Genomic DNA, 18,505 nt, shown 5'->3' on the forward strand with positions numbered 1-18,505 from the left:
GCTGGCAGCTGCCTGGCATGATGTCCCCCACCACCTGTGCCACTGCTGGGTGCCACCAGTGGGGGCCACGCAGGGGCAGACCCCAACACCGTCAGGGCAAGGTTTGGTTTGGCCAGGCCCTGGCACTGGGTGCACCTGGGGGCAGCACGGGGCGGGGGGGGTGTCCCACCACCCGCTCTGTGCCCTCCCAGAAGGCTACGGCTGCGCAGGATTTCCACCAGCGGCATATGGCAATTCACAGCAAATCCCCAGGAATCCCTGACCCCAATCGCGCAGGCAGCCCAGGCTGGGCTCCATGCCCAGAGGCCCTGAGGATGGGCACACGGCGCGCAGCCAGCGCAGCCGTTGCAGGTTTGCACCACGCCACATCATGGCCCCATCGCCCCTGAAGCCACGTGGAGGGGAACTACTGTAGGTGGGGAAACTGAGGCAGAGGGTGAGGTGAGCCAACCTCAGCTCGCTTCAGGGCCACATCAGACCCTGGGACGCCTCAGCTCCACTGCCGGGAAGGTGCCCGCTATGGCGCTGGCACCTCCGACTGCGCTCCTGCACCAGCCCAGCCACCCACGGTGACCAGGCGCCGGAGAAGCATGCCAGCGGGGTGGGAAGAGAGGGCTTTAAAATGACAGGGGCTGCCTGGAAGGACACAGCTGGCAGCAGATGACAGGGTCAGGCCTTCCTGTCCCTAACAGTGTCATCTTCACGCTGGCCTCATCCAGGGGCTGCAAACGCTCTGCCAAAACGTCACAGCAGCCCAACAAAAGGCGGCGAGCAGAGGGACCCCACACCCAAACCCCTACCAGCGCGTGGCTGCAGCACTCCGGTTGGTAGAGCTGTGGGACGAGCATGGCTGCACCCATGGGTGCCCCCAGTGCTGCCCTCCCCAACCCCAGAGCTGCTGTTTTTGGGGAGACAGAGACCAGAGCAAAAGGGGCTGGCGGGGATGGCAAACACCCCAGGAGCAGCGCCAGGGGAATCCCCATCTGCCTGGCACCACCAGTCCCAGGCACGGTCCCGGGTGTCACCATCGGTGGGGTGGCAAGGGACACCCCAACCCGCTCTGCCCGCCCCGTGGCTCCCGCCCTGCTGCTCACACCCCCCCGCCTGTTTATCAAGTGCACAATTGGGCCTCTGTGCCTCGGCGCCTGGGGGACTGTCCCACAACACCCACGCCGGGCTGTACCAGGCTCCCTTGGGGACTCTCGGGTCCTTGGTGGCAACAGGAGAGACCCGCTTGTTGTTATTCTTTTTTTTTTTTTTTTTTTTTTTTTTTTTTAAAGTGGGTCATTGACCTTTTGCTCCTCTTCTTCCCCAGAGATGTCCTCTGCCCCCGACCCCTCCTGCACTGCCGCACACCCCAGTGCCAGGGCAGGCTGTCCCCCACCACCGGCACCTGGGGTGACACGGCGATGGGCAGAGGTGATGGCAGAGCAGGGCTCACCAGCCCACACCTCTGGGACTAATCCTGCCCCTTTGGTCCCCAGGGCTGCCCCTGTGGGGCTTTCCAGGCATGGGGAGGCCAGGTCTGTCCCACACCCACAGTGGGGCAGAGGCACTGGCACGCAGCAGGGAGGGATGTCATCCTAAGGGAGCCTCAGCCCCCCGGGGGGGCACCCAGCAAGGGCACCCAACACTGGCACAGCCTGCGGGTGCAGGACACTGGGGGACACTGCGTGAGGGAGCGAGGGGGGGAAAGGCCAGGATCCAGGTGGCTAGGAAGGAAACGATGGGACAAGGAGGGGAGAAGGGCCTGTGCCTGCCAGCAGCTGGCCATGGCCTGCACTGGCCAGCGTGGTCTGTCCTGTCCTCTCACTCATCCTCTTCCTCACCCAGCGAGGGCTCTCACACATATGCCTGGAGGGGGGCGCAGGTGCAGCACCCAGGGTGGGACACTGGTCTCAGGGCCCTTGTGCCAAGGTGACAGTGTCTGGGGAGCCACGGGCAGCTCCTGGGCAGCGGCAGAGCTGGACTGCCAGAGGGACCCACCTCACAGCACCAGTTCACCTCCGCCTGCCGGACAGGCGAGCAGAATGAGCCCACCGGTGCTGTTCAGGTTCGCATGGTCTGCCTGCCACCGCCACGGACGGTGGGGCACACATGAGCCCGCCGGGATCTCACGCGGAGCCCTGCCGTGGGCTGGACGCAGGGGCAGCAGGGTCCTGCCCCACTCCCCCAGCAAGGCAGGCAGAGCACGGCGAGCGCTGACGGCAGGGTGCTGGCCCCAGGCAGGCAGCTCCCTGGCAGGGGGATGCTCAGCTCCCCGGAGCACCAGGCCAGCAACTCGACGCCTGCATCCGCCCTCTGCCACGCTGCGGGGAGCTGCAGGAAGGACAAGTCGGGTCGGGCATCGCACAGCCCAAGCACGAGGCAGCAGTGCCAGCCAGGGACGCACGACTCCCACGCTGCCAGGCCAAAAGCACTGACGAGCCCCATGGAACACAGTGAGAGCAAACAACTGGCCTGACACGGCGGTGCCGCCGTGCCCACCTTCCAGCCAGCACCAGGGGCAGCCAGGAGACGCGCGGAAGCCAGGGTTAGCATGGCTGCAGGCGCTGGGCTGCGGACTTTGGCAGGACAACTCCAACTGGAGTCCCCAGGACATGGCAGCATTCATGCCCCGACACCCACGTTTGGGCACCCTCCACGGGTGCAGCCAGGCCAGGCGGAGGCAGCTGTGTCCATCGCCACCACCTAAAAGTCTGCGCCATCCCTCCTGATCGTTCCCAGGAGCGCCCCAAAGCTGCAGCCACCGCCTTTGGCCAGCACAGCCTGGCAGAGGGACAACCATGGGCTGGGGGCCCTCACCCAGAGACCCCTAATCTGGCAACCCCAGTGCTGTCCCCGCACCCCAAATCTGCCGCGTCAGCCCCCCTCTCCCCATGTGGGGATTTACCGGCCCCCGCGCAGGTGAAGCAGCGCCATGCACAGCCCGGGGCAAGCCTGGCCTCCCAAATCCCCCATCCTGCAGCCACCGGAGGACAGGGCAGGGTCTCCCCGCGCTCCCAGGGGAGACAGGAGCAGCTGCCCGCTCCCTGCTGGCCTCTCCTGCAGGTGCCGGCACTGCCCACCGAGCCGGCAGCAGCGGGTGCCGGCCTGCAGGAGCCCCAAGGGACAGGGCTCAGCTGCTGAAGAATCAACACCCCAGCTTTTCCAACAGCATTTTACGGCTGGTGGAAATCTTAAACTTTTTGATGGTTCCAGACTTTTAATTGTCACTCAATACCCACTTATTTGCCCACAGCTGGGAAGCGCAGGCGGGTGAAGCTGTTGGTTGCTGGGCAAAGACAGAGCCAGTGGGTGAGCGAGGCCCCACGGCCGGGCAGACCCCGGGACCAAGCTGAGCCCTCACCCCCGGCCAGTCCGCAGACACCCACCGAGGTCACCGCCTGCGCCCTCACCCACGGGGACAGCCGAGGCCTGGCCCAAGGGCCACTGACCCCCCAGCACTTTTGCTCAGTGCAAGTTGTGCCCCTCACCTCTTGTCCTACTGCCACCTGCCCCCAGTGAGGGCACATCCCCACCCCTCTCACCCAGCCCAGTGGCGTGCCTCGGGGAAGCTGGAAGGGGAGGAAATCCCCACTGGGGTTTGCCAACACCTCTCCCGAGCCCAGTCCTGCCGTCCTGGAGCCAGGGGCCCAGGGAGGGCCAAGCGCGGTTCTCCCCTGTGCCGGTCCCACAGTACTGTGGCAGCTGGGCACCAGCGTGCCAGGCTCGAGGGGGCCACGCCATTGGCAGCACCATGTGCCAGGGCCATGCAGCAGTGCTCCTGACCGGCACACGGCACTGGGACATGGCCACCATCCCGCCGGCACAAGATGCCCGGCCTCAGCACGGGCGGGATGGTGCTGGCAGCTGTAGCGTGGAGAAAGGCGCCGGCCGCCCCGCAGCCTCTCCCCGCGGGCAGGGAGCGAGGCAGAGCCCTGCAGGCCTGCCAGCTCACGGCCACCCACCCTCCAAGCCACCGAGGCCACCAATCACTCTGCAACAGATGCCCCCGCAGCGAGCAGGCGCTCACGGGGACAGGGGTGCTGCCTGGCACTTGCCACGCCAGCCTGGGTGTTTACCCCCCCGCCTCCCCCGCGCCAGCTGCAAACATCAAGGGGGCAAAGAGCACCCTGAGCTGGGGCAGCGCCCGCCTGATCGATTCCTGCCTCCGGTCTGGCACCAGCCCCACCCAGCAGGGCCTGGCAGTGCCCCCGCCAGCCCGGGGTGCCCTGTCCCCCAGGGACACTGCGCCCCGCTACAGGCACTGCTGCAGCAGGGACCCACCACCTGGGTGAGTCCCTTCCTCCCCAATATCCCAAATTTCAGACGTTCTTATTTGGCAGGCATCAGGGTCCCTCACCTCCGCTCCTGGTGGCCGGGGAGGAAGGGCAGAGCTGCCAGGACAACTCCTCTGTGTGGTGGGAGCTTCCCAGCTCTTGGCCAAGGAGCAGAAGGCACAAACCGTGCACAGGGTGAAGCGACCACACCACTGCCTGTCTCTCCCCTGCCCCATGTTCATCCTCCCCCCACGCCAGGGCCCATGCCATGGGAGCCCCACTGACACGCTGTGACACCAAAGTAGCACCCGGAGCCTCAACTCCTGCACGGCATTCCTCTGGAAGAGCCCCAAACCGCTAACAGTCCCCCAGGGCCAAACAAAACTCAGCAGCATGCTTCCATCACTGGCGCTTCAGAGCTGTGGCCGCCTTCCTGTCCCAAACGCATGGGCACAGAGAGCCGCAGGGAAGGTGGCCAAACACCCTGAACTGTGTCTGTGGTAACTTTTGAGAGAGCACCTGTTCATTTTTCATCCAATGTAGGTTTAAACCAGCTACCAAAAGTCATCGGGGATCCCATCCCTTAAGATACACACCACTGAGCTTGCCCCCACCCCAGCAGAGCCAAGGGAACACAGACGATGGCACAGCCTGTGCTGCCCAGGGCTGCCAGCAGCACCCCAGGGACTGCCCACCCTTGGGCACCCACAGCCCCGGCTGCCCTCCACCGGGAGATGCTGACGCCGTTCTGCTCAGACCCCATTGCACCAGGGCTCCTGCCTGAACTTCTGCCCTGGGAAGAATAAAACCACGACTAAATCCCAGAGCAGCCCCCAGAACAGCTCAGCCTGACTGGGCATGAGACCTCACAGAGGTGCCACAGGACAATGCCCAGCCATCACCCTCGCCAGGCTGCAGGTGAGCTCCTCTGGTGACAGAGGGGGCTACAGGAGTGGGTGACATGTGGCGCCATAGGTCAGGAGCACACCTCTCTCAAAGGCCATCGTGTCACACAGCCCCCCCTGTACCCACCACTGCCGCATCCTCAAGTGGACCAGCCAAGCCCTCACCAAGTGCCTGCGGACAAACTCTGTCCCGAAACCACTGCTGCACCTCTCCGCAACACCGCTCCCCGAACAGCCCTGGGGCCAGGGACGATGGGCATGCAGGGGCAGTGCGGGGGACTGGCCTCAGCTCTCCCGAGTCCCAGCCCAGCACTCCCAGGTGGACATGAGGCGTTTGCTCCCCATCCCATTCCACAGCACTGGGGCCGCTCCTCTGCTCCTTGCTGCGAGTAAAGCACACCGTGGTGTGGCATCTACTCCAGGGCAGCACCCCGCGGCACGGTGCTGTGCCAGTGGGCAGCTGCTGGCAGGGCAAGGGCATGGCACACACCACACTCCCTGTGAGGCTGGAAGAAGGCCAGCAACCCCCGGATTGGACCCCCAGCAGGGGAGGGGGTCTCGTGCTTACCCCCCTCCCTGCTCCAATCCCCACAGTCTCTGCCTGCCCCAGCAGGATCAGCCCAGTGGGATAGGGTGCTGGTTTCACTCGGTGGCCAGGGCAGAGCTGCGCAGGGGGACGCACCCACACAGAGCAGGGCACGGGCTGATGAGGCTGGCACGGGGCCTGACCCTGCCCTGGCCGGCCAGCGCTGGCAGGGCTGCTCCTGGGCTGCTGGGAGAGGGCAGCACGATGTCCCCTGCGCAGACAGAGAGCACGAGGTGACTGTGGGACTTGCACACAGCAGGAGCACAAGGAAGTAGATGACACACACAGGGCACGCACGTCCTCAGGCCACGGCTGCCCTGGGGGCTGCGCTGAATGCATCCATGAGCGCCCACGGCACAGGGGGCAACTTGCTCCCTGGCACACAGATGGTCCTCTGCACGCCCCATCCACACATGGCATCACTGGGTGGGCGAGGAGGTGCTGTTCCTTCCCCTGCCACCCTGCCTGCAGCAAGCAGGGCACGCCAGTGGCAGTCCCCACACATGGGGGTGACTGGGCCTGGGTTCCTCATCCTCCTACAGCACACTGCACCCCCACACTGCCCATAGGGCTGGGGAGGGTCATGCAGAAATGGGGCCCCAAAAGACATGCGCACCCCCAGTCTGTAACCCCACCAGCCACAGTGGCCAGCTCCAGGTTGGTTGCCAAGAGCTAGTGGATGCCAGGGCGTAACTGTGCCAGCGGCTTGCCCTTGCAAGCGGGGGTCCGTGGCACACCGCCACCGGGCAGCCCCTCGCCGTGACCACACAGCTGTACTCGGGGTAAGGAGCAGGGATGACTCAGCCGAAGAGCATCATCCCCCTCGCCCGTTTTGGGGGCGCTGGGGCTGCCCACGCAGCGGGCACCTGCCTGCACGACGGCCTTAGCCCAGCCCGGCCCACAGCCGGCCCAGGCATTCCCCCCGGTGCAGCGGCCGCCGGCACAGTGCAGGGCCCGGTGCTGGCGAGGGAAAGCAGGCAGGATCAGGCCTGCAGGATATTTGGGAGGGGGAAGCAGAGAGAGCATCACCAGCTCGGGAGCAGCAGTTCGCTACCCTCCCCCACCCTCTAAAAATACCGGCGCCCAGCGCACCCTCCCCCTGCCCGCCGGGGCGCTGCGGGACGGGGTCCCTCCGGGCGGCCCCCCGGGTCCCCCTCGCCCGGCCGGCGGCAGGCAGGGCTGCCCGGCACGGGCTTACGCCGCATCCGCGCCCCCGGCGCACCCTGCCACCCCCGGGAGGGGACCGGCCCCCCGGGACCCCTCCTCAGCCCCACGCCGGAGAGCGGGAGCAGGTTCGCCGCAGCCCACGGGGCAGAGGCTGCTCTGACCCACATAGGATTTGGAAACCTATTTATAGCCTGCGGATACCGAGGGGTCGGGGAAAGGGCTCCCAGCGCGGAGGGGGGCGGGCCTGGGGACAGGGGCTGGCAAGTGCCCGGCGCGTTCGGGCCCCGAGAACGGGCCGTGGCGGCGAGGGAAACGCTGCAGAGGGCGGAGGATTGGGTGGGCGCCCAGCCCACGGCCCCGGCCCCCATCCCCCGCGGCCGCAGGGCCCGGGCGGCCCGCACGGATACGGGCACGGTGTGAGAGCGGGGCAGGAGAGACCCAACTGTTGCTGCCCCGGGGCTGGGGAAGCCACCGGGCCGGGCCCACGGCGGGGCAGGGGACCCGACCTGCCGGCAGCCGGGCATGGCGCGGGGGGGTGTCCCCGGCCGCCCCGGGGGCTCGCACCCGGCCGGCCCCACGCCCCTCGCTCCCCGCGGCGCAGACACGGCCGAGCCCGCACCGCCCCCCAGCGCCCCGCCCGGCCCCGGGTCTCGCCGCGGCCCCCGGCGCTGCGGCCGCTCAGAGCAGCTCCGGCCCCCCCGGCGCCCCCCCCCTCCCCGCTCACCGGGCTGCGCCGCTTCAGCGTCACGTTCTTCCAGAGCAGAAGATGGAGCTGGTGCAGGAACCCCATGGCCGGGCCCGGCCCTGCCGCAGGGCTTTCCCCCCGCCCTGCTCGGCTCCGCCGATCACCCGCCGCCCACCGCCATGCCCCGCCGCGGTGCCGCCGCCGCCGCCTTTGTCCGCAGCAGGCTGTGAGGGAACGGGCCGGCCTCCGGCTCCGGCCCCGCCGCGCCCGGCCCGGCCCGGCCCGGCCTTGCGCAGCACCGCCCCCGGCCCAGGGCCGCCCCCCCGCCGCCGCCCCTTAAAGGCACCGCCGGGCCGGGCCTCGGGGAGGCCGCGCAGCTCAGCCTGGAGCCCAGCGGCCCGGCCCCAGCCCAGAGGGCACCGTCCTCCCACAGGGGACCTGCCGCCGGGCGGGCGCTCGGTGGTGGATCCCGCCCCTCCCAGGGAAAGCGGCGGCCCCGGCCCCCGCCTCTCCTCGGTACGGCCTGTCCGGGAGCGGGGCTGCTGCCCGGGGAGCTGCCGGGTCGGGGAAACCCGACGTCGCCTGGAGCTGCCCCTGCTCCTCCCCAAGCCGGAGACACGGAGGGGTGCCCCCAGCTGAGCCTCTCCCCCATCGTTGCCCCTCCAGGACAGACGTGCGTCGGGGGGCCCGTGGCTGTGGCAGCCTGCGTGCGAGGGGGGCATTGCTGTCCCCACGTGCTGGCTGCTGCCTGCCTTCCTCGGGCCCAGCTGCCCGCGGCTCCTGCCCAACCGATCCCACGGACAATTGGTGGGGTGTCCACAGGTGTTCTTGGAGATGACCAACCTGACAAGCTGTACCCCCATCCCAGCTGTGACCCCAGGGCTGGGAAGGATGCCCTCAGCTGCAGTAAGCACTGAGCCAGGCCAGCTCTCCGTTCATCTTTCCATCCTTCCTTCTTTCCATCCTTCCTTCTTTCCATCCTTCCTTCTTTCCATCCTTCCTTGAACACTTTGAATCACAGAATGGGTTGGAAGCCCACCCAGTGCCACCCCCTGCCCTGGGCAGGGACACCTCCCACCAGCCCAGGTTGCTCCAAGCCCCGTCCAACCTGGCCTTGAACCCCTCCAGGGATGGGGCAGCCACAGCTTCCCTGGGCAACCTGGGCCAGGGACTCACCGCCCTCACAGCCAAGAATTTCTGCCTGATATCTCATCTCATCTCAATCTCCCCTCTTTCAGTTTAAAACCGTTCCCCCTTGTCCCATGGCTCCCCTCCGTGATCCAGAGTCCCTCCCCAGCTTTCCTGGAGCCCCTTTAGGGACTGGAAGGGGCTCTAAGGTCTCCCCGGAGCCTTCTCTTCTCCAGGCTGAACCCCCCCAGCTCTCTCAGCCTGTCCTCACAGCAGAGGGGCTCTGGCCCTCGGATCATCTTTGTGGCCTCCTCTGGCCCCACCCCAACAGCTCCGTGTCCTTCTGCTGTTGGTGGCCCCAGAGCTGGATGCAGTTTCCATCTTGCCATCCTTCCTCCTCTCCTTCCATCCCTCCCTCCCTCCCTCCCTCCATCCCTCACTTTGTCCCTCTCTCCCTCCCTCTTTCCATTCCTCAGGTTCTCTTCATTTCTCGACCTGCCCCTCCCTCCCTCCTGGCTGTCAGTAGCCCCCTCTCTCCTTTGCCTCCTCTCCTGCACCTATCTTTAACCATCTCTGTCCCCAGGCTGCTTTCAGGGCCAAGTGCAGCCAGGAGCTGTGAATAGCTCCTTTGGCTGCCCCAGCCCCAAGTGGTGTTGCTAAGGGTGACTACGTTTTGGGCAGGCTCTGCGACAGCTGCCTGGGCACTAACAAAAGCTCCCCTTGTCCTGTCACAAAGCGCCATTATTCAAAAAACTTCTGGGTGAAACGTTGTGCCAAGGTGAGGGAGGACAAGGGATGCCCAGGGGGAGACGGTGGTGGAGGTGCCCCAGGGTGGGCGGCCGTTTGGGAAGGGCTGTGGGGTCTTCCCGGGGGCAAGAGAAGCTGGGCAGGGGGTGGCCAGGGCTGGCTGAGCCCCTTTCCACCTGTGCCCCACTGGCACAAGTAATGCGGGGCCGCTGCGCCAGGATGACACCAGGGTTTGCTGGCATTTCTCCAGCTTTGAAATACCGGAGAGATCTGGCGTCAAGGTAAGCCGGGCCACGGGGGTTCAGCCAACCCTGGACTTGGCTCCTGCAGGGGCTTTTAGTTGGTCCCTGGGGAAGGAGGGATGCATGCACCCTTGGTTCCTCCTGGAGGACTGCATGTGGGTTGTCCCCAGCCCACACTAGAAACACCTCAAACCCCTACCCTGCCGCAGAGAGGGTCCCCAGTGCAGAGGGGTGCAGAGGAGAGGGTCATGGCTGGGGCCGTGGGCTCAAAGCCCTGGGCCTGGGTCTCCTGCCTCCCTCCCTCCTGTTGCCCTTGGGTGGGTCTTGGTGAACTTTGCAGCTCCTCTTCTGCTTGGCACGACCACGAAACCCCGTGAGGGGCCAGCGAGAGACAGACCCAGCAATGTGCCATGGGGCAGCACAGCCCCGAGGACCCGGTGGCCCATCTCCTCCGTGGACCTGAGGCCCTGAGCACTTCTCAGGAGACATCCTTGCGGGATGGCCAAGCTCCTCCATCTGTGTGGGGTCATCTGCAGATGGCAGCACCCACCCACACAAAGCTCCCTGCCCGGTGCTGGCATTACCGGATGGTCCCATTGCCTGGCCCCGGGGCAGTGGGGGCTCCTGCCCAGCGCACCTGGGCAGAGCTGGCCCCAGCTCCCAGCCCGGCTCCGAGCCTGTGGCACTGCGCTGCCCCCTCCCAGGGGCATCCCTGGATGCACCAGCTACAAGTACCCCCCGAGCTGCCAGGGCGTCCTGGGGCAGCACCCGGGAGCGACAGCAACAAGTGCCAGGGAAAAGCTCCCTCATACTCCGCCATCCATCCTGCATCCCCTGGGGAAACCTTGTGGTCACTGCTGTCCCCAGTGCTGTCCTCTGCAGAGGGGAACGGCCCCTTCCTCTGTGGACCCGGTCCCCAGGGCTGTGCAGGGGGGGACAGGGACGGCAGCGGGGACAATGCTGACAGCTCCAGCCGGGCAGGGAGCGCCGCCTTCGGCTGGCGGGGCTGGGGCAGGCCAGGCTGGGAACAGCACCCTGCAGGCTGTGCAGCACCCGGTATCCGGGCTCTCAGTCACGCAGGGGAAGACATGCAGAAAAGGGCTGAGAGAAGATAACAGGAAACAGGGGACATGGCCGAGCGGGAAAAACAACCCAGCCCAGAGCTGCAGTTGGCCTCCGAGGGCTCCTGCGGTGACACTGAAACCACAGAGCCCTGCTATACCCCGGCGGTGGCATGGCGCTGTGCCAAGCCACTGTCCAGCTCCTCACCTCGCCGCCAACGCTCCGGCCATCCTTGTTCCCTGCATCCGGGCAGCCGGCAGGAGCAAGGGTGCAGGGGGGATGCAGTCCCCAGAGCTGCTCGAGCAGCCTGAGGAACCCCCAGGGAGCAGTTTGGGGTCCCACTCCCAGCTCCGTGTGTGCCCCTGCCAGCCCCAGGGACAGTGCTGCACGCTGCGGAGCTCCCGTCCCTGATGCTGCCTCAGTTTCCCCATCTCTATTCCCCTGCCAGGGCTTTGTGAGAGACTTGGTGCCCAGACAGCAGTGCCAGCGAGGGAAACAACCGGGCGCGTGGGCAGAGCGGGACGGGGGCAGGTCCGCAGCCCGCTTCCCATTTTGGCAAAAAGCACCTCAGCCAGGGCAGGTGCCCGGAGCTCGGCAGCTCCTGGGTGCTGCCGGTGCCACCTCAGCTGACGGTTGCAAGATGAGTCAGTGGGAGCCAAAGTCAGGCTGGCATCCTGTTTTCAACCATTCTGCGGGTGGCAGACGGGAAGCACCTTGGCGAGGCTGAGGGCAGGGCCCTGTCTGCACCGGTCCCAGCGCAGGCAGGGCATTTGGACCCCTGGCACACGCACCCAGGCACGGCACCGGCTCCTTCCCAGCCCCCGCCGAGAGGGACTTGCCCACCGCTGGCGGGTGGCAGTGCCAGGCTGGGGCTCCAGGGCTCCATCCCCACCAGCTCCTCCGTGGGTGGCGGCAAATGCTGAGGAAGCGCCGAGTTCCCGTCCGAGCCGAACGAGCATCTCGCTGTTTGACTGCCCCTGGGTGATTTCAGAGGGAGCTGCGTGTGCCGGGGGCGTGCAGCCGGGCCTGACAATCCTGCTTTTGAGAATAATAATAATATAATAATAATAATAATAATAGCGGTCTCAGCAAAAGAGTATTTGTGGCTATTCTTTGGCACAAAGTCGCCAGCTAGCAGAGCTGCCCCATGGGCTCGGCACAGCCCCCCCGGGCAGCGTTACCCCGTGCATGGCCATGGCTCTGTCAGGCAAAGCGGGGACGGGCACCTTGGCAAACTGCAGCCCGGCCGGGGCTCCGGGGCTCTGGCTGGCAGCTGGGATGGGAGAGGCGCTTGGCAGAAAGGAGCCGGCATTTGGGCTCGGTTTCAAATCTGGCACCTGGGAAACCCCTCTGGGGAACTGAGATCCCACGTGGGGCCACACGCACCTACTCCAAGGAACCGCAGCCCGGCCAGAGACTGGGGGGGGAAGCACACGGGGATGCGTGGGAGTGGAGCTGGGAGCAGTACTGGCGCTGGGAGCCTCTCCCAGGGGTGCCAGGGCATTGCTGTGGGGCAGCACCTGCCATGGGGTGTGCACTGCGTAACAACGTCCCACCCTGGCATGGGGGCACGCAACCAGCTGGGGGGCAGACACCCAGCTGTGTGCAGCACCTGGCTGTGGGGCAGTCACAGGGTATGCACTAGCCATGGGCCAATGGCACCCAGCCATGAGGCACCCACATATCTATGGGGCTCGTGCTCAGCCATGTAGCACCCACCCATCCATGGGTCGCTCACACAGCCACGGGGCACCCGCTCAGCCACAGTGCACCCACCTTGCTGTGGGGCACGCACCCAGCCATGGGGCACCCTCTCGCATACGGGACACGCACGAGCCTTGGGGCACCCACCCAGCCGTGGGGCACCCACCCAGCCACGGGACAACCACCCAGTCACAGGGCGCCCACGCAGCTGCGGTGGGCCATGGGCATGCACCTGCCCCTGGGGCACATACCCAGCCGTGGGTCACATCGCTGCCTGCGCGGCACAGGGGAAGTGCCGTGCCAGCTGCCACACGCAGCAGGAAGGACCCGCCGAGGGGCCGGGACGAGGCGAAACCGCGAAAAAGAGGAAGCCCTCGAGTGCCCCAGCCCAGCGCTGGCAGCTGCCCGGGCAGACGCACGCAGGCACCTCGCACGCCGCCGCGCCGGCCCTTCCCCGGTAAGTCTGAGCTGGGCTGCGGGGAGAGGGGCTGAGAAACGGGTTGGCTCCCGGCACTGCCGGAGTGCGGTGTCCCCTCAAAGCCGGGGGAGCATCCCCACTGCCGGGAGCGGTGTGCAGGGGGACCCCAAACACCGGCGTGCAGCGCAGGGAGCTGGCAAAGCTTTCCCAACACTCCCCTCTTCGGATGCCAGGTTTTTCCGGAGCCTAAACTTAGCTTGCGTATTTTAGCAGGACAGACGGAGCGGGCCAAGGCAGAGAAGGGATTTTTCACAGCAAAGCTGCGGTGGCTGGGGTGGGGAAGCGGGGCGCTGCTCTCCAGGAGGCTCCAAAGCTGCAGAGGAACCCTCCCAGCCCTGACCAGCAGCGGGGCTCGGGCAGCCGACGCGTGTTCAGAGGTTACCTCAAAAGGGAAACTGCCTTTGGCGCCAAATGCCACGAAGGGCCTGTGGGTCCCCCAAGTGTCCCCCTCGCCACCCCCGCCACTGCTCCCTTCCCATCAGAGCATCTCGTGGCTGGGGTTCCCGCACGCCTGTGGGCTGAGCCCCAAACGGCTCCCTGCCTGCGCCGCTCTGCCCACCCTGCCCACGGGCCACTGGCCCACTGGGACACCCTGAAAATAAAATAGTGTTTGGGGCACCGAGGCTGCAAGCTCCCAGCCTGCTGGGGCTCCCCGTGCCCTTGGTGGCTGGGGAGAGCCCCCCGAAGCCTGCGGAGAGCCCCCTGAGTCTGGGGAGAGCCCTGCCATCGCCATAGGAGGGTGCTGGAGCGGGGGGGGCACTTCCTGGGCAGGACACTCCAGTCTGGCCCCGAGCAGGGTTTCAGACTTTCCAGTCACTCCCAGGGGCACCCGGGTTTGCAGCTGGGGCCTCACCGTGGGGTTATTCAGGCAGGACTTCGGGCGTTCCCCCCTGCCCTTCGGTGCGTGGCCCTACCCTGCAGACCCCCAGGCACCGTTCTTTGGAGCCTGGTGGCGGCAAGGCTGCCTGCATTTCAGGCTTGACCTGCCCCGGGCAAAGCGAGAAGGGTGGAGTGGGGCCATGGCTGTTTGTCAGGTGGGGAAACTGAGGCACGGAGCAAGTACCAAGGGCCGTGTCCCTCGTGCATGTAATGGGGAGCGGCGCCAGGCAGTTGGGGCGGGGGGGGACGGGTGGCTGCTGCCCATCGGCTCTGCCCCCCTTCAGCAGCATCCCTGCTCGCCCCGGCGATGGGGACATTGGGGACCGTGGGAGGGTGACACAAAGCCACCATGAGGTGACACTAGGTGCATGGGGGACCCTGAGGGGAGGCAGGGGCCCGCAGATGGGCCAGGGGTGACACTGGGGCTCAGGTTTTGTGGAGAAGCCCTTTCTCCATTTCCACCGGCCCCAGTGCCTCCCCACCACTCCTCGCCCCTGGCAAGCTGAGCTAACGGCCCCTGGTGGCCTCTCCTCTCCCCCAAGCATCAGCTCTGCCACTGGAGGTGACAGCCAGCCCAGCAGCATGCCCCGGGCATTGCCGCTGCCACGGCCACTGTGGGGCCGGCCCAGCACGAAGGCAGTGGTCACCGCCGGGGTGTTTATAACCACCCTCTGGAAACTGAAGTTCTTCCTCAACCCCTCCGAGGTCTCCGGAGAAGCCCCCAAGCACACTGAGCCACTGCTGGTCCTGGTGTGGAAATGGCCCTCAAAGCAGGTCCCCAACATCAGCGGGGATGTTTGCCATGAGCTCTACGGCATCGTGGGCTGCTGGCTCACCACGGAGCAGCGGCTCCTGGGCCAGGCAAACGTGGTGGTGTTCCCCCACGCCAGGCTCCAGCCCGGCAGGGACAGGCTGCCCACGGAAAGGCCGCCGGGGCAGAACTGGGTGTGGGTCTCCCTGGAGTCCCCCTCCAACACTAAAGCTCTAGCGGGATGGAACCAGACCTTCAACTGGGTGATGACCTACAGACAGGACTCGGACATCTTCATCCCCTACGGCAAGCTTGTGCCAAACCAGTCAGCCACCGTGAACATCCCCAGAAAGACCAACTTGGTGTCCTGGGTTATCAGCAACTACCACAGGACTCAGAAAAGAGCTGAAGTCTACAAAAACCTCTCCAGGTACCTCCACGTGAACATATACGGGAAAGCGAACAAAAAGCCTCTTTGCAAGGACTGTCTCTTGCCAACTACGTCCAAGTCCAAGTTCTACCTGGCCTTCGAGAACTCCATCCACCAGGACTACATCACCGAGAAGCTCTGGAGGAACTCGCTGATGGCCGGCACCGTGCCCGTGGTGCTGGGGCCTCCCCGGGCCAACTACGAGCAGTTCATCCCTGCAGACTCCTTCATTCACGTCGACGACTTCGGTTCCCTGGCAGAGCTGGCCACCTTCCTGAAGACGATGAACTCCAGCCGCTACCGGCAGTTCTTTGCCTGGCAGAAGAGGTACAGCGTGAAGCTCTACGCCGACTGGAGGGAGCGCATCTGCACCATCTGCACCGTCTACCCCAGCCTGCCCCGCGGCCGTGTCTATCCCAACCTGGCGAGCTGGTTCAACACCTAGCGCGGGGCTGGGGCGTGCTGGGACCACCAGGGACGCATCTGGGCAGAGGATACTGGGGGCGGGGGGAGCGTGGGGCACCCTCCTACAGCCCGGGATGTGGGGCAGGGAGGGATGTGGGAGCCCCGACCGCTCCTCCCAGCCCAGCTGTTGCCACACCGGGACCTTGAGCAACCCTGTGTCACTTAATTTCTTGCAAAACAGGACTAACCCCCCCCTCCCCACCCCCAGGTCCGACACTGACCTACCTCGCCAGGGTGCTGGCAGGACGAGAAGGTGCTTTGGAAATAAATGACACAGTGCTGCAGAGGCTTCGCCTGTGCCACAGGGGCTGGGCTGGGCAAGGGGGATGCTGAGGGGCTCGGGGCTTCCCCAACCTTCCCTGCCATTGCTCTGTGCATCCCCCCAGCACCTTCTGCTGAGTGGCGAAGCCCCGGTGGCGGAGGCCCCATGGTGGCTGGGGTGGAGGAGCCGAGCTCGGGCAGCCGGGGGGGCCTGGTGCCCGTGACAGGGACAGAGAGCACAGCCTGCGCTCCGCCGCTTCCCGGCACAGCCCGGCGGCACCCATTTCCCCCCCCCACCCCACCCCCCCCGGGCTGTGGGTGTCACCGTGCCGGCGAGGACGGGCAGGACAGCGGATGCTCTCGAGAGCAATCTCAGCCTGCTCAGTGCCAGGCCGAGGCGGAGGGATGCTGCGGTTTCTCGCTCCTCTGCCGGCACGCCTGCCCTGCTGCCGCAGGAAGCCAGCGAGGTGCAGGCGTCCGGAGCCGCGTCCGGAGCTTCGCTGCGAGGCCGGAGCAAAGCCTGTCCCATGGGCTCCCCGCAGCACCAGCGGCCACCTCCGTGTGCCCTGGGCACTGCCGAGCCCCTGCGCACCCTGCACTGCGCACGCACCGTGAGCACCCGCGCTGCCAGCACCCTGCAGTGCCGGACCCTGTGCCATGCACACACCGCACTGTGGGCACCCCGCACCAGGCACACACCCTGCACCACGGGACCTTGCACAGAGACACCTGCGGTGTGGGCACCCTGCGCCCTGGGCTCGGGCAATGCCCAGACACCCGAAGGGGAAGCACCCATCTGGTGGCAGATGTTGGCTTTGGGTGACAGGACCAGGGGGTGGGACACAACAGCTCCATCCGTGCCTTCCTCTGGTTTTGTCCCATGTCTCCCCTGGTTTCCCTCACTGCAGCCCCAAAGTCGCCCAACCTCACCCTTGCCACCCTGCGAGCTGCCTGCTGCCCTCCGGGACGTGCTCCCCGTGCCCGGGGTGCAGCCATGTGGCAACACCCCCTCAGCAGAGGGGACATTCCTGACCCCAGCTGGCGCTTCACCTCGTCCCCAGCTCAGTCCCCAGCTCAGCCCTCGGCTGGGTCGCAGTTTGACAGGCACGGCGCGCTCTTCTCATTTCTGTGGCTTCCGATTTCCGTCCCGTTTTGTCTTCTGGGTCAACAGAAAATGGAGCAGGAGGGGCGCTGAGCACCCGCAGGCAGGGTGCTGGGGCAGGGGGATCTGGGGGTCCTGGGGCTCCTGCCCGGCTGGCCTTTTGCTGGAGCGGGAAATGAGGCAGTGGAAACGTGGAGAAGCAAACCTCAAGGCGACATCCTTCCCAAGCTTTCTGCTGCTGACCCTGCCGATCGCCAGCCCCCGGCACCCCCCAAAGTGCCAGGCAGCCAAAGGGGGACAGTTGCCAGCGGGTGCTGTGCCCGGCTGCGCGCCCACCCTGTGGGCAGGCAGGGACGTGGGCCTGTGTACCCAGGCACCGGGGAGCAGGTGGGGACGCAGGGCGAGCCAAGGGGATCCCATCCCACCCACGGGGCTGGCACCCAGCCCAGCACGCGCCCCGACGCCGCGCAGGCTCCGAGGTGCCCTGCGAGCAGCTGCCCGCAGTCACCCCCGCTCCTGCCTGGCCCGCGGGAGCACGGCCGCAGGCCGGCCCAAGAGCAAACCCCTCTTTTACTGGCAGCCGAGCTGAAAAGGGGGATTTTCAGCAAGTTTCCCTGCGGGTTTGGTCATTTCATCGCTTCTGCTCAGGGGAAAAATCCCGCTGGGGCGCAGGCTGGTGGCAAACCGGGCTGCAGCAGCGACAGCGTGCAGAGAGGTGTCACCCCCCAGACACTCGCTTCTCCCAGCTGGGCTGGCACCGGCCCCACGGCCACTGCCGGGCTGCCTCAGGCGCACCACGCACACGGGAACATCCCTCACCTGGCCGTGCCCCGCTGGCAGCCCCATGGCAAGGACAGCCCAGGCTTCCCGTCCCTCTCCCCTGCTCACCCCGGGGCGCGAGCAGCCTGCAAGCGAGATCCCGCAAGGCTTCCACCCTTCCCAAAAGCAGCTACGGGAAAACCAGCTCAAGCCGGGTGGAAGGCGACATCCACCCGCTCCTGAGCACCTCTGCTCCGGGGTGGGGACAGTCCCAACAAGCTGGTGTCCCTCCAGGGCCGAGCTGCCACCATTCCTGGTAGCGGGCCAGGCTGCAGGCAGCGAGAGCCGGGTGTTGGTGGCATGACGGGGACAGGCGAGCCCTATTTGGGTGCACCGGTCCAGCCCCACCGTGCCCCCACACGCAGCCAAACCCCCACTGCTGGGCTGCCTGGCACCGGGCAAGGGAGGCAAGGAAAGGGTTAAACTCATGCTCATGCCCCAAAGAACCGAGATTTATTAAATTGCCAGAAGGAATGTGATTAAGGGGGGGAAAAAAAATATAAAAATCAACTACAGCAGGCTCAAAGGCACGGGGGTGCTGGCAGCATGGACAGGATGGTGTCGGCCCCCCTGGGCTGGGAACCCCCTGAGGAAAGATGGTCCCTGGGCAGCCGGGCTGGGGCAGAGGGACAACGGCTGGAGAGCGGGGAGGGCACAGGGGACACGGGGTGACGCTGGACACAAGGGCCAGGGAGGGCAGACGCACGCACCCCCCCCCCCCCCCCAAAAAAACAAGCCCCGCCAGCCTGCCCAGGGGCGGGTGAGGGAGAGGGGCGCCGGGGGGGCTCAGCTCCAGCCCCACGCACCGCCCCTCAGCTCCCCCCTGCCCCGG

The 18,505-nt window shown here is 66.4% G+C and overlaps 2 protein-coding genes across 3 annotated transcripts in view; one reads left to right on the forward strand and one right to left on the reverse strand.

Moving 5' to 3' along the window:
* ABCA2 (ATP binding cassette subfamily A member 2) overlaps positions 1–7,903 on the reverse strand; it is a 39,180-nt gene extending 31,277 nt beyond the window's left edge. For both annotated transcript variants that reach the window (XM_074608391.1, XM_074608390.1), the window contains exon 1: positions 7,645–7,903. In XM_074608391.1, coding sequence (XP_074464492.1) covers positions 7,645–7,710 — 66 coding nt within the window. In that variant the 5' untranslated portion in view covers positions 7,711–7,903. The remainder of the gene's footprint in view (positions 1–7,644) is intronic.
* A 4,987-nt stretch (positions 7,904–12,890) lies between these two features.
* Positions 12,891–15,471, forward strand: FUT7 (fucosyltransferase 7). The gene is made up of 2 exons (XM_074608864.1): positions 12,891–12,945; positions 14,388–15,471. The coding sequence occupies exon 2, from the start codon at positions 14,428–14,430 to the stop codon at positions 15,469–15,471; it is 1,044 nt and encodes a 347-aa protein (XP_074464965.1). The 5' UTR covers positions 12,891–12,945; positions 14,388–14,427.
* The last annotated feature ends 3,034 nt before the right edge of the window (positions 15,472–18,505 follow it).

This window comes from Larus michahellis, chromosome 15 (genome assembly GCF_964199755.1).
Source record: "Larus michahellis chromosome 15, bLarMic1.1, whole genome shotgun sequence".
NCBI lineage: Eukaryota > Metazoa > Chordata > Aves > Charadriiformes > Laridae > Larus > Larus michahellis.